The sequence below is a fragment of the Girardinichthys multiradiatus genome, chromosome 5 (assembly GCF_021462225.1).
Source record: "Girardinichthys multiradiatus isolate DD_20200921_A chromosome 5, DD_fGirMul_XY1, whole genome shotgun sequence".
Lineage (NCBI taxonomy): Eukaryota > Metazoa > Chordata > Actinopteri > Cyprinodontiformes > Goodeidae > Girardinichthys > Girardinichthys multiradiatus.
In genome coordinates, this window is record NC_061798.1 from 39,261,752 (window position 1) to 39,275,478 (window position 13,727).

Consider the following 13,727-nt stretch of genomic DNA (forward strand, 5'->3'; position numbering starts at 1 on the left):
AAATTTAGTTTCAAATGCAGACATATATACAGATGGACAATATACAAGAAAAATCATTAGTGGTGTGGTAACTAGTGAGTGATGATGTGGGCCCCCAAACCTACTTCCCCATAAGCCCAGACAAACTTGGTCTTGCCTTTACTTTAGGTTGCATTCAACATTGTTTATAACCTGGTAAAAACCAGGTTATAAACATTTAAATATAAACCTCGGTATTGAAATACTTTCTCTTTACCATAAGTGTACATCAACCAAAGTAAATATTTGTGAATTCTTGAAAAAGGTTCACAAACTGTCACACCTCATTACACAATGAGGGAAACATATAGTGCTTTACATTTTAATTTTGGATGTATTTGGAAGATCTGCAAACATTGATATTATTGCAATTTCACCCTTTTCGCTTGTTATGTCATTGTAGGTAGCTGTAGGTCAAAATATAAACATATCAACATATATACTTGTTGTGCCCCAGCCTTGGATAAAAACACTAGACTGAACTGTAAACTAACAAATATGCTTGTAGGTAACTCTGCACCTTTAAATACAGCAATAGCCTACTTTTAGCCCAGCGCAGGAAGGAGGAGTCACATCTGGAATCCCCGAGATGCAGCCACTAACAAAAACACTTTCACTCTCCCCTTCTCTCTGTCCTACTGCCTAGCAGCTAAAGGAGAGGCAGTGAGCGAGCCAGCCGAGAAACATAGTCCCTCCAGCATGTCCTGGGCCGTCCTCTTCACCTCCTCCCGGTGGGACGATCCTGGAACACCTCCTGAGGAAGACATCCAGTAGGCATCCAGTATAGATGCCCGAGCCTACTCAGAGCTTTTCCCAGATGGCCATGCTCCTCACCCTGTCTCTAAAGGAGTGCCCGGCCACCCTATGGAGGAAGCCCATTTCAGCCGCTTGTATCCGGGATCTCGTTCTTTCAGTCATGACCCAAAGTTCATGGCCATAGGTGAGGGTAGGAACATAGACCGACCGGTAAATCGAGAGCTTCGCTTTTCGGCTCAGCTCTCTCTTCACCACAATGGACCGGCACAGCGTTCCCATTACTGTGGTAGCCGCACCGATCCGTCTGTGGATCTCCCGCTCTATTCTCCTTCACTCGTGAACAAGACCCCAGGATACTTGAACTCCTCCACTTGAGGTAGGAGTTCCCCTCGCACCTGAGGAGGACAAACCACCCTTTTCCGGTCAAGAACCATGGCCTCGGACTTGGAGGAGCTGATCTTCATCCCAGCTGCTTCCCACTCGGCTCCGAACCGCCCCAGCGAATGCTGTAGGTCTTGACTAGAGGTGACCAGCAGGACCATGTCGTCTGCAAAAAGAAGAGACAAAATCCACTGGTCCCCAAATCAGACCCCCTCCGGCCCTTGGCTGCACCTAGAAATCCTGTACATAAAAGTTATGAACAGAACCAGTGACAAAGGGCAGCCCTGCCGGAGTCCAACATGCACCGGGAAGAGGTCCAACTTAGTGCCGGCAATGCAAACCAAACTCCTGCTCACTTGTACAGAGACCGGATGGCCCCTAATAAAGGGCCCCTGACTCCATTCTCCTGGAGCACCCCCCACAGCACACCATGAGGGACACAGTCGAATGCCTTTTCCAGGTCCACAAAACACATGTGGACCGGTTGGGCAAACTCCCATGAACCCTCGAGCACCCTGCAACAGCCGGGACGAAAACCACAGTGCTCCTCCCGAAGCCGAACTTTGACTATTGGCTGGACTCTCCTCTCAAATACCCTGGCGTAGGCCTTACCAAGGAGGCTGAGGTGTGTGAACCTCCTATAGTTGAAACACACCCTCTGGTCATCCTTCTTATGAAGGGGGACCACCACCCCAGTCTGCCAGTCCAGAGGCACTGTCCCCGACTGCCACGCAATGTTGAAGAGGCGTGTCAACCATGACAGCCCAACAACATACAGAGACTTGAGGTACTCAGGGCGGATATCATCCACCCCTATAACCCTGCCACTGTGGAGCTTTTTAACCACCTCGGTGACTTCAGCCTGGGTGATGAAAGAGTCCAACCCCGAGGCCCCAGCCTCTGCTTCCACCAGGGAATGCATGACGGCAGGAGAGGAGATCCTCGAGGTACTCGTTCCACTGCCCGATAATGTCGAGGTCAGCAGCTCCCCACCCACACTTTAAACAGTGTTGGAAAAGCACAGCTTCCTCCTCCTGAGGCGCCGGACGGTTTGCCAGAATTGCTTCGAGGCCAGCCAGTAGTCCTTCTCCATGGCCTCACCGAACTCCTCCCAGGCTCGAGTTTTTGCCTCTGCCACAGCCCAGGCTGCAGCACGCTTGGCCTCACGCTACCTGTCATACACCTCAGGAGTCCCACAAGGCAAACTCAGCTGAAAGGACTCCTTCCTCAGCTTCACAGCATCCCTTACTGCAGGTGTCCACCACCGGGTTTGGGGATTGTCGCCGCGACAGGCACTGCAGACCTTACGGCCACAGCTACGGGCAGCAGCATCGACAATAGATGCAGGGAACAAGGTCCACTCGAACTCTATGTCTCCAACATCCCTCAGAATCTGGTCAAAGCTCTCCCGGAGGTGGGAGTTAAATACATCCCTGGCCGAGGGCTCCGCCAGGCGTTCCCAGCAGACCCTCACTATGCGCTTGGGCCTGCCAAGTCTGTCCGTCTTTCTCCTCTTCCAGCGGATCCAACTCACCACCAGGTGGTGATCAGTGGACACCTCAGCCCCTCTCTTCACCCTAGTGTCCAAAACATGCGGCCTAAGGTCTGACGACATGACAACAAAGTCGATCATCGACCTTCTGCGTAAGGTGTCCTGGTGCCAACGGCACTGATGAAAACCTTTATGATTGAACATGGTGTTCATTATGTACATTGCGTGACTAACACAGAAGTCCAATATTGAAACACCCCTCCGATTTAGATCGGGGAGGCCATTTCTCCCGATCACACCTCTCCAGGTGTCACTGTCGTTTCCTACATGGGCGTTGAAGTCTCCCAGCAGAATAATGGAGACCCTGGAAGGGGCACTATGCAGCAAGAAGGCAACAAGGAAACCCACATTGATTTCTGATCCATGGAATATTTCCATAAGTATGATTTACTAAGATAACGATGGCTAAATAAACAACATCAAGAATCAATTATCCAAAGAGGTTGTTTGTTTCTAATCCAACAAATATTATTTTCTTGAATATTATGTTACTAAAATAAGGATGGCAAATTAAACAACATTAAAAATGAATCATCTCAGCGGCAGAATTGCAGGGGCTAAACGCACAACTCATGTACGGAGGCCTAAAGGGCAAAATATAGTCGCGCGTACTTGACTCCACGTAGCCTTAAAGCAGACATCTGCCGGACCTGCCCGCACAAACCTCAATTTTTACGCATGTGTACGCGCTGTCACATAAAAACCTGCTCGGTGGGAAAAAATCTCCACATCGAACTGTTTTATATGTGACACACTGCTCCAAGCAGACAGTAGCGAGTGCCACTCTCTGCACTGACAGGTGTATTGCCCGTCTTCATCCCTAGTGTGGATTATTTGCCTTGACCACCTCATTCTTTTCTTTTTGTTTTTCCAAAGCTACAAGGCAAATTTGCTATGCCTCCCCGTCCAATGAGCCCATAGCAGAAAATGTAGACATTTGTAACCAGGAATGTGGGAAACTAGTATGCTTGACTATGAAGCATAAATGTCCATGAAGAGTGCGCGCAAAATCTGCGCTGTTCACAGTACGCCCAACTATGTTCTACCCTTTAGCCCTCAACACGGTTGTCATGGGTTTGAGTTCCGGCCCAGTGACGTTTGCAGCATGTCTTCCTCCTCTCTCCACCCCATTCCCTGTCAGCTCACTTTCAAAAATACTTTTCATATTAATAAAGGCCACTAGTGCCCAAAACAAAAAATAATCAATTATCCACAAAGCCTATCAGTTTCTAATCCAACAAATAATATTTTCTTAAATATTATTTCACTAAAATAACAATGGCAGATTATACATTATCCCAAAAGGTTGATCTCTAATTTGACAAATAAATATTTAAAATTGTATTTTATTAAAATTATGTTTTATCTACTTTTTTGAATTGCAGCGTGACTGGTTGTTTAAAGACATACAAATTATTATCCTCAACTTTTTTTTAAAACTACTTTGACCTCACTTTTAAGTTCCCCAAAATAAACATTTGTTCTTAAGCATAAATATCCGCATTGAACTGCCATACCATTGCACCATTTTTATCGGTTCACTTGTTCCTTCATTTGTTTATAGTTCTTTAGTTTTCTTTCTTCCTACATTTTGCTTGGTAGTTTTAATTGCATTGTTGTAGCCTGGAGTCTGTTATTAAAGTCTTATGAATTTATTCCATATGTGTGCAGAGTTTGCTGTTGTATGACTCTTTCCTGTATTGTTTTAAAAGCACAAAAAAGAAAGTCTTCATGCATTTTACAGTGGTTTTTCTTTTTACCTGGATTTAACAACTGCTCTTCATGTTGATATTTTTAGATGTCTATTTATTTATTGATTTATTGTTGTCTATTTTTTAAACCAATTTATGTTTCTACTTTGCTAACGTTAATTATTTTGACTATTTCACAATTTTGTCCCTTTAGAATAAAATACATACTTTTCACAATTGTCCTGACACATGGCATTTCTAAATAGGGCCCCCTTTCACAAATGATATCCTCCATTTCTCTGAGACCACAATTTTCATATTTTTTATGGAGGTTATTGAACACTCTTAATGCAGTGATGGCATACTTTGCTCTTTGGGATGTGATTTGCACATTGTGTTTCTTTTTATGCTGGTGCATTACTGTAACTTTAAGAGATTCTGATGTTTTCTGGTTTGGGAGAAGTGATCACTTAAAAACAGTTTTAGTTGTTTTTGGTTCTACAGAATTAATGCCGCACATTTAATAGAGACAAAAGAATGGCAATCCAAAAGTGACACAAATAGCCACTTTTACCATGTGTCTGCTTGAAAAGTCACACAAAAAACATATTTTCCTAAATCAGGACACTGTAAAATACAATGGAAATACGTTTTAAGAAAACCTTTCTGAACAACAAAAATGTAGTCATGTTACACCGCTTTTCTTTTTTTGCTGTTCAGAAGGTAGCCTTAAAACAGAGTAAAGAAACAGTGTCCTGCTGGGATTTTATGAAAATGCATTTTCTGTTGGACTTTTTAAACATTATCCAAGCACACTCCCTGTGCTGATGTCACCTTAGGATGACAGAGGTTTACAACCAAAAATTAATGTGACTGCATGACCTACTTTCTGATTATTTCAGTTAATAATTATCTGACCATTTGGGGCACTTATAGAGCATCAAAATGTCATTCCCACATGGTCAGTTGAGCCTTAAGTATGACAAAACATGGTGGCATCACCGCAAAGGCAGTACCCTGTTGTCACGCAGTCACAGTGAATTCCCATTACACACACACTGTTTATATACTTGGAAAGTTTTAAAAGCAATACATATACTTTATAGAAGTGAAAGAAAGGTACTTGATGTTTCCCAAAACCCCTTTATTTCTCTATGTTTCAGACCTGTGTAACACGTGTTTTTCAATATGCCAACATACATGACAAGGAACAGTGAGTTAGCAGCTTCAAGGTTCCTACCTGCAGTGTTGTTCCTTGTCAGAAAAACCCGTATGAAGTGTGTGAAGACAGACATCTCCCTTCCATTCATCATGTATGGCTGGATCTCACCCAATATCTGCACGCTGAAAATTAAAGTAATTTGATAATCACAGATTGGAAAAGAGATGCAGATATTTCTAAAGCGATTAAAAAGGACAAATCAATCCATGCTTACATGGACTGGTAGGGGGTGCAGTTTAGTGTTTTTGTGGCAAGACATGAAAGGAAGTTTTGGGAAACAGCCGGCAGGAATGGACGAAGGCGGCGGCCAAACCACATCTGGATGAAGGTGGGATCGTTGAAGATGACTGTCTTGGCAACATCCAACCGTAGTTCCCGTATGGAGTCCAGGATCATGGAGGCAGAAGGATTCTGAGGTTCAAGCATCTGCAACAATGAATGATCCAATCTAAATTTATTTTTCCAAATTTACATTATGAAAATAAAAGATTCAGCAAAAACAAAGATTCAACAAAGATCCCCAGTCAAATGTTTGCCATCTCATTAAATAATGTAGTGACCGTCAAAAGGGGTACAAAATCCTGCTAAAAAGCTTTTTTAACCTGATAGCATAAACGTCCACATCCTTAAAATTAGACTTTATCAAAAACATTTTTTATTCAATTTAAGCATTTATTATTCTGGAGGTCATACCTGCAAACAATTAAAATTAATTTGATAGACCTAAAATAAGAAATATACTCTTGAACTTTGCAATGTTTAGCTAAATATAGCATTATAGTCCTATTATACAAAAGCATCAGGCAGGAGAAGAGAAACACATTTAGAGCAATAAATATTTATATATATCTTGTACACTGAAAAGAATCATGAATAATAGGAGAAAATATGTAACAAAAACCTAATGTTTTTCTCAAATTGATGAAAAAAACTGGACAGAATCTGGTATAGAACTCTTTAAAAATATATATATATATATTATAGAGGTCTGGATTAACTATCCTAAAATATTGTGGAAACTTTTTTATTTCCTGAAGGAACCAAACTGGAATGTTTAGGCCATATTTCTAAACTATACGTTTGGCTCCAAAACATCACATGAACACCACGCCAACAGTAAAACATGAGGTGGCTGCATCATGCTCTGTGGTAACTTTTCGTCAGATGAAATTGGGTTTTTTGTCAAGGTGGATAATTGGGACTGTTCCAATTATAAGTCAGCTGTGCTGAACAACTCTTCAGGTGTCTCTTAGAAACCTGAACATAAGGAGGGGTTTCTGTTTTTAAGCATCACATTACTTCTAAACCTAAATCCAAATCAACAAAAGAATCGCTTCACCGGAAGAAAATGTACGTTTGGAATGACCTCGCCAGGTTCAGCACTAAATCTGACTGAAAATCTGTGGGCTCACCAGAAGAAGCTGGAGTTGTGAAGATATTGGATACGTTTAGACTCCAATCAAAGAAGACAGAATGCAGAATTTAAACTTGTAAGCGGTTTGACAAAGAAATAGTTGAAGGGTGTTTACACCTAACCAACCGGGGCATTGCACTTTTAGCCCTAACAGATCTTTTGGTTTTTCCGTTGGATTGTATAGGATATATGTCATTTTAAAAGAGAAAAATATTTAAAAATGATGTATTATGATTTTAAATTTTAGGTTTTAAAGACCTGGAATTTTAACACTTCATATTGTAACCTAAATGTATTCTTACAGTGTTGTTCAGTAGATCCAGAGCTTCATCCAGGACCATCGTGGCTTTGGAGAGGAACAGCTTCCAGACGGGTTTGGAGCCACTTGAGTTAAAGGCTCTATCACACCTCAGCATGACTGCCAGGTCCTGGGCTGTTAAATCTGACAGCTGATAAGGTAAATGAAAACAGATCAGATGTTGAACAATGCCTGGTAATATTTTCACACAGCTGCAATGTAAAGACAGTCTTACTGAGGCACAGGCAAACTCCTCAACAGAGAAGCTGCAGAACCGTCCGGCCATCGCTCCGTTGTCTAGGTGGATCTGAAGCTCTGTGCTGTGATACAAAATTATTAATGTTTCTATTATTTAACAATAAATGTTAGAGTTGAGATATTACAGGGTTTCACAAGCTTACCTGTTGACTCCAATACAGATTTCTGTCTCTGTAAAAAGTTACAAGATAGGTTAAGGTATTATTGTAAAAATGATGCATAATTTTAAATCTCAGTAAATAAAGGTCCTTTTGCAGTGAGAGAAAACTTACCATTTGGCATTGTTACATCACACTAGGCAGAGAAAATGATCAAAATGGTTATGATTCTTAAAAAAACACAATTTTGAGTATAGAAAAAAAAAACTATCCACAATAACATATATTTACCTCTCCACTGTATATGATGCAGCCTGTGATAAAAGCACAAACATTCCAGTAAGTTAAAGCTCATCTTAATTATTATTGAAATAAGAAATTAATTTTCATCTTACATGAATTTACCAAAAGTACAGTTGCATCTTGAATATTACATGTCTCATTGTAGTTAAAAAGGTAGTGAAATGTTAGAAAATTAAGTATACCTTAGTGCTATCATCTTTATATGTGACTAAAATTAAAAATGTTGTTACAGTTTGTTAGGAAAATGTAAAATAAGGTGAACAAAATGAAAAAAGAAGAAAATATCGGGAACAGATTTAACATAAATGACAACAGCTGCTTTCTACAGACAAGTAAATATGTTTCTCTTGTTTCTGTAAAACTCACCAAGTGGTAGTTGTTTGGATAAAGCCAGTTTGGTGTATGTGATGGATGAAGCTATCTTAGAAGAAGCTGTCAACATGATGTCATCCAGTTTGCTAAATCTGTGAGGCAAAACATTTTTAATTTGGTCAGTCTGAGCTTTTTCTGTGCTCAGTTAGGATTACAAAACTCATTTGTGTGCCAAACACTAGAATACAACAGAGAGGGTTAGAGATAATTGTTTGGAAAAGTTATCAAATTCAGATGTTTACATACATTTCCATAATATTTTGATAGAATTGCCTTTAAAACTGTATGACTTGGGTGAAATGTTTTTTTATTCTCACAATAAGGAACCTTGGCCCATTCCTCCTGACAGAAGTGGTGCAACTTAGGTTTGTAGGCCCCCAGGTTACTGGCCTGGTGGCCGTTCTGCTCCTGGTTGGGTCAGGGGTGGGCTTGGAGTTCACAGGACATGTCACCCCCAGGCTGGGGTCCTGCCTGCAGGGCTTGGGTCCTGGCAGCTATGGGTTTTGAGCCCGTGTATGCGCCAGTGTTGGCCTTGGCATGAGGGCCTTGATGCATTGGTGGGCCTCGGAGCTTCCTGAGCTGGTGGGGAGCAGTTCTTTTTTGTTTTTATCATCTCATTGCAGGTGCGCTCTCCTTCAGGGAGTGCATTGTGCTGGTGCACTTTCATGGGGGAGCTTTATTTTTTAAGAGGCTGTTATGGGTGCATTTGGCACAGAGGGGGTTGCAGCGTGTGTGGAGGGATGTTGCATCCCTTTTTGGATGTGGGGTCACCAGCATTTGGATTGTCTGGGCAGTGACGGTGGATGTGAGCAGGTTGGTGGCTCTCCCCATGGTGGCATTGCAGTGGCAGTGATGTTATGTGTTTGCCGGGGCATGGTAGGGCCGTTGGCTCTGGGTGTGTGCCGCCTGCTGAGGACTGCTTGCTCGGTGAGTTGATCCCGTCTTGGTGTAGGGTTGGGGGATCAGGTGTGGGTACAGAGCGGTAGTACCGTTGGAGGTCCACCAAGGGCTACTGGAACCGCCAACCTACACATTCATCTTACTCTGCTTTGGTATCCCTGGATATATCTTTAATCATTTGTTTATAAACATTGTTTAATGTCTAATAGAGTAAAGGTGTTCTGCATTTCAGACTCTGTTAAACCTAAATTAGGACATAGACATTTCCATGGTGTGTTTTTATTTGCATTTAATCATTTAAACAGATAAAAGAGGCACCTTCAGGCATCTGGAAACGGTGTTAGAAAGTTTGAAAAAAAGAAACCATACATACAACCACACACACACACATATTTCACATGTTTCATCTGAACTTACAGTGTTTTGTAGGATGAACAGGAGAGGTTTCCCTATTGGACCAAAACAAGAAGTGAAAAAAATTATTTACCTTAAACAAATACTTCTTCAAATATCCTAAATAACAATAAACTTTTTTTTACCATCTCAGTGAACATGACAAGGTGTGACAGGAACTCTGTAAGTCCCCTTTCCTCTGGCGCTGCGGTCATGTATTCAAAGAGCATGTTGATGACAGTGTCTGTATTTACAGAAAGGTTCAGGGCCAGCAGCTCAACTCTCTGCTTTGGTGTGAGGACCTGTATGGCTTCCAGCTACACAAAAAGAACAAAGTTATTTGTAACAGCTGCCCCTTGGCTTTATTTTAAAAGGTGCTGATGATTTTTGATAAATCCGAGCCTCACAGGGTTGAGGAGCGGGTTGAGATGAAGCAGCTCGCTGACGGGCAGAAGCTCTGAAAATGGACCTAAATTGTCGGTCAGCCACTGTGCACTGTTGTTGAAGGAGGACAAACATCCTGGACCTGGAGCAGGTGAAGAAGATGTAGTAAGATATGTAAATACTTAAAGACTTTGAATATATCAGTGCAGATTTATTAAAGAGTGAGTACCTGAATAGGGTTTTAGAAGGAAACGTAGGATGAAATCCCTTAAGACCACCTGCTGCTGCTGTAACGGCATCTCCCCGAAGTGCTTAACAAATACCTGTAGTCTGATGACAAATATCAGACCCCACAATATTAAATTGGATCAAAATAGGTGCCTGATGATACATTAAAGCTACATGTAGGGATAAATACTTTGCATCTCTTTAATGAATGTAAACATGTCAAGTTGAAACAACAAGACTAAAAGGATGAAATCTTTTCAAAGACATCTTGGGTCACATAGCAAAAAGGTTAAAATTATCTTAATCAACTCAGTTTAACTATGAACCAACTGTAGTAAATGTAAAATTGCCTAAATTTAAAAGACGTTTGTATGTCTGTCAAATGTTTTTTTAATCCTTATTCAGTTTTTAATCATTATATTTCCATGAGAAAACTAGAACCAATCACAACATACTATTACCACTCCAACACGTGAGTTGGTTGGTTTGTTGTCAGTGTTTTAACTCACATTTGCTGGTATGATGCGCAGCTAAAGTTCCTGCTGGTCAGACAGAGCAGAAACCGCCCCGATACAGATGGCAAGAAACTGCTGAGACGTTCTGTGAACCACAGCCTGATCACGCTGCTGTTCATCAGGTCCTGAGCGGTCAGTGCTGACAACCTGATCTCCTCAATTACATCCAAGATTGTATCTGCTGATGGGATTATTCCTGGTGACTGTAGGAGAGATAAACCAATTTAATAGAATACAAGCTTAAAATATAGAATATAGAAGCCTCAAATAAGTCTGCATAATTTTACATATTAGAAAAGCTACTGACCGTGTTAGCCAGCATGTCCAGTGCTGGGTCCAAAACATTGGAGAGTTTGGTGAGCAGCAACTTCCACAGCACCCTGGAATGGCTGCTGTTACCAGGCAGATTACACCTCATCAGGGAAGCCAGTTGTTCGGCCGTGAAGTCCTCCAGCTGTAAGGATAAGATAGTGAGACAAATCTGCAACACATCTGAATATTTCCATCCTGACTTTGACTCAGTTGGTAGCAGTCACCTGTGCACAAGCATTTTCCTCCAAGGTGAATTTACATGAAACTTGCTTGGAATTGCTGAGGTAAGACTGAAGATCAGAGCTGCAAGAAATAATTTTGAGTGAATATAAAGATAATCTTTGTTTTTATTGCATTGGGTACAAATCATGCAATATGGAATTACCTGTTGATGCCTCGGCAGATGTAAGTACCTGTCAAAAATCAGGTAAAGAAATTCATATTATATACAATATTATTTACATACTTTCAAAACACATATATAAACTTGATGAGCGACAAAATAAAACTTGGCAAAGGATCTTACTGTTGATCCGAGTGTCTGGGCACTGTGAATGATAGATTATTATTATTTGGTTTTTTTTTGCTTATTGATATTATGAAAAAAACAACTTACTGCTAATGACTTTAGTATAAAATACTCACTGTGATGTCTACTGGTACACACTCTGTCCAAAACAGCAAAAGAAACAATATATATTTACTCAAAAACATCACAAATGTAGAAATTAAACTTTTAATCGTTACCAGAGACTTACCCTCTGTTGCAATGCTCATCAGTTCATCTATGCCAGCCCCAATAGCTGGTTCCAATTGTGGGGGCATCAATGTTCTGGCTTCAAACAGTCGATCAAAACTGACAAAATGAAGACAACAAACAAAGCAAATTAAGCCACAAGCATAGAAAAACTAAAACAAAACTAGATTAATTTAGTTTCAATTAAAGAAGACACTGTTAATTTTGGCATCAAAAAATAAAACAAATCTTTTTTTTTTTGCATGCAAAACAGAAATATCCTACTCTCTATATTTTGACCTATGCTTAAAACTTTGTGTGTTTTAGGTTTATTTTATTTTTAAATAATTATTGACACATCCCGGAGTGCATACAGCTACTCTGCACAACCTGCTGTTGGCAAGGACCGAAATCTAGTCCTTTTTTTTTTAATGAGGAAGAAATGGATAAAAAACTCAGATAAAGCAGCATGAATTTGCAGCTTTCATAACAATACTCAGAAAATACAAGTTACTGAAGCCGTTGTAATCTCTACATCACTTTGTAACCTAATCAAATTGTACAAAAACTTCATATTAGTTATTCACAATTTCATGCATTATTAGGGTCTTAAAATTATGTGACATGGAGCTCATTAGTCCTAGCCACCCTTCAAAATGGGAAAGACCAAAAAGCACTTCAGCAAAGCAGATGTGACTTGATTTATACAATGTTTCTAAAAAAAAAAAATCTTTAGAGGACGATAATCTAGTGTAGTAAAAAATTCATTTGTTTTAAGGCCTTTTTACACATCTTAACCAGAGGTGCCAATAAATATGAAGATTTCTGTATATGGTAAATGTTAAGGGCTGAGTACATTACCAACCTTGGGGTGTATAATATAAAACCATCAGAAGGTACTCACATGGTTTTGTAGACACTGCATGGAGGATTCACCTGAAAAAACATGATAGAGTTGAAAATCAATTCTTCAGGACATTTTAAAGTTATCTGAGTAGTTGTTTGAAGATAAAAACAGATGTTACCTCTCTAGCAAGCTGAACCATAAAGTCCAGAACTTCTGTGACTTTTCTTTTTTCTGGCGACTCCAACAAGAAGTTAAACACACTGTGGATCACAACATCTCTCTCTGGTGGAGTACGAAGAGGCAACAGCAACATCTCTGCAAGCTGCTTTGAGGACAGGACCTGCAGAGCTTCCAACTAAGAAAAAGGGGAAAAATATGTTTCTATATACTTTGGCACAAGGCTTTGGTTGCTTTTATCCAGCACATTAACAGTTCCCAGACTTACTCCAGAGAAATGGGGGTTGAGCTCATAGAAGTCAAGGAGAGAGGCAAATCTTGAGAAGAACCCAAAGTTCATCTTGACCCAGTCTGCGCTTTGACTGGCTGAAGAGATGCACCGAGGTTCTGAAATATTTTGTACAATCAAACATGTTAACCCAAATTTATGATGAATCCATTAACCTTTTATTGAACATGTAAATTTGAAATAAATAAACCAATGATTAATGAAATATGTTTCTTAATAAATATATTATTAATTAACAAATATTTATTTGACTATTTATTTATTTCACTATGTCATGGTGCTGCAGCACTTTTTCCAATCTAGGCTTATGGATTTTGACTTCATTTATATCTAACAAGTAATGAATCTGTGGTGTACATTTTAGTGTACTTGAGCAGTACTAGCCTGAGACATATAAGAAATAAGCTGCTGCATAGGGACCTCAAAACCAGCAGAGTTGTTTAAAATATATTTAAATATAAGATTTAAAACAAACTGACAAATGTACTCAAAATAAACATAATAATAAAGCCTTTGCAGTTTAAAAGTTATGTTGTGTCATAATCTAATGTGTTAAATGATTTCTGCTGCTTGGGTCATTGCT

At 40.1% G+C, this 13,727-nt stretch overlaps 1 protein-coding gene across 1 annotated transcript in view; it reads right to left on the bottom strand.

The window, feature by feature from the left end:
* Nucleotides 1–13,233, bottom strand: part of mslnb (mesothelin b) — a 53,900-nt gene extending 40,667 nt beyond the window's left edge. The window contains exons 1-22 of the mRNA XM_047364306.1: nt 13,124–13,233; nt 12,857–13,033; nt 12,736–12,767; nt 11,854–11,951; nt 11,741–11,763; nt 11,622–11,643; nt 11,481–11,508; nt 11,320–11,398; nt 11,091–11,237; nt 10,778–10,986; nt 10,270–10,370; nt 10,064–10,182; nt 9,803–9,973; nt 9,681–9,712; nt 8,358–8,455; nt 7,980–8,002; nt 7,863–7,884; nt 7,734–7,761; nt 7,568–7,652; nt 7,337–7,483; nt 5,835–6,046; nt 5,639–5,742 (exon numbers count right to left, since the gene is read on the bottom strand). Of these exons, the coding sequence (XP_047220262.1) occupies nt 5,639–5,742; nt 5,835–6,046; nt 7,337–7,483; nt 7,568–7,652; nt 7,734–7,761; nt 7,863–7,884; nt 7,980–8,002; nt 8,358–8,455; nt 9,681–9,712; nt 9,803–9,973; nt 10,064–10,182; nt 10,270–10,370; nt 10,778–10,986; nt 11,091–11,237; nt 11,320–11,398; nt 11,481–11,508; nt 11,622–11,643; nt 11,741–11,763; nt 11,854–11,951; nt 12,736–12,767; nt 12,857–13,033; nt 13,124–13,195 (2,029 nt within the window). The 5' untranslated portion in view covers nt 13,196–13,233. The remainder of the gene's footprint in view (nt 1–5,638; nt 5,743–5,834; nt 6,047–7,336; nt 7,484–7,567; nt 7,653–7,733; nt 7,762–7,862; nt 7,885–7,979; nt 8,003–8,357; nt 8,456–9,680; nt 9,713–9,802; nt 9,974–10,063; nt 10,183–10,269; nt 10,371–10,777; nt 10,987–11,090; nt 11,238–11,319; nt 11,399–11,480; nt 11,509–11,621; nt 11,644–11,740; nt 11,764–11,853; nt 11,952–12,735; nt 12,768–12,856; nt 13,034–13,123) is intronic.
* Between the last annotated feature and the right edge of the window lie 494 nt (nt 13,234–13,727).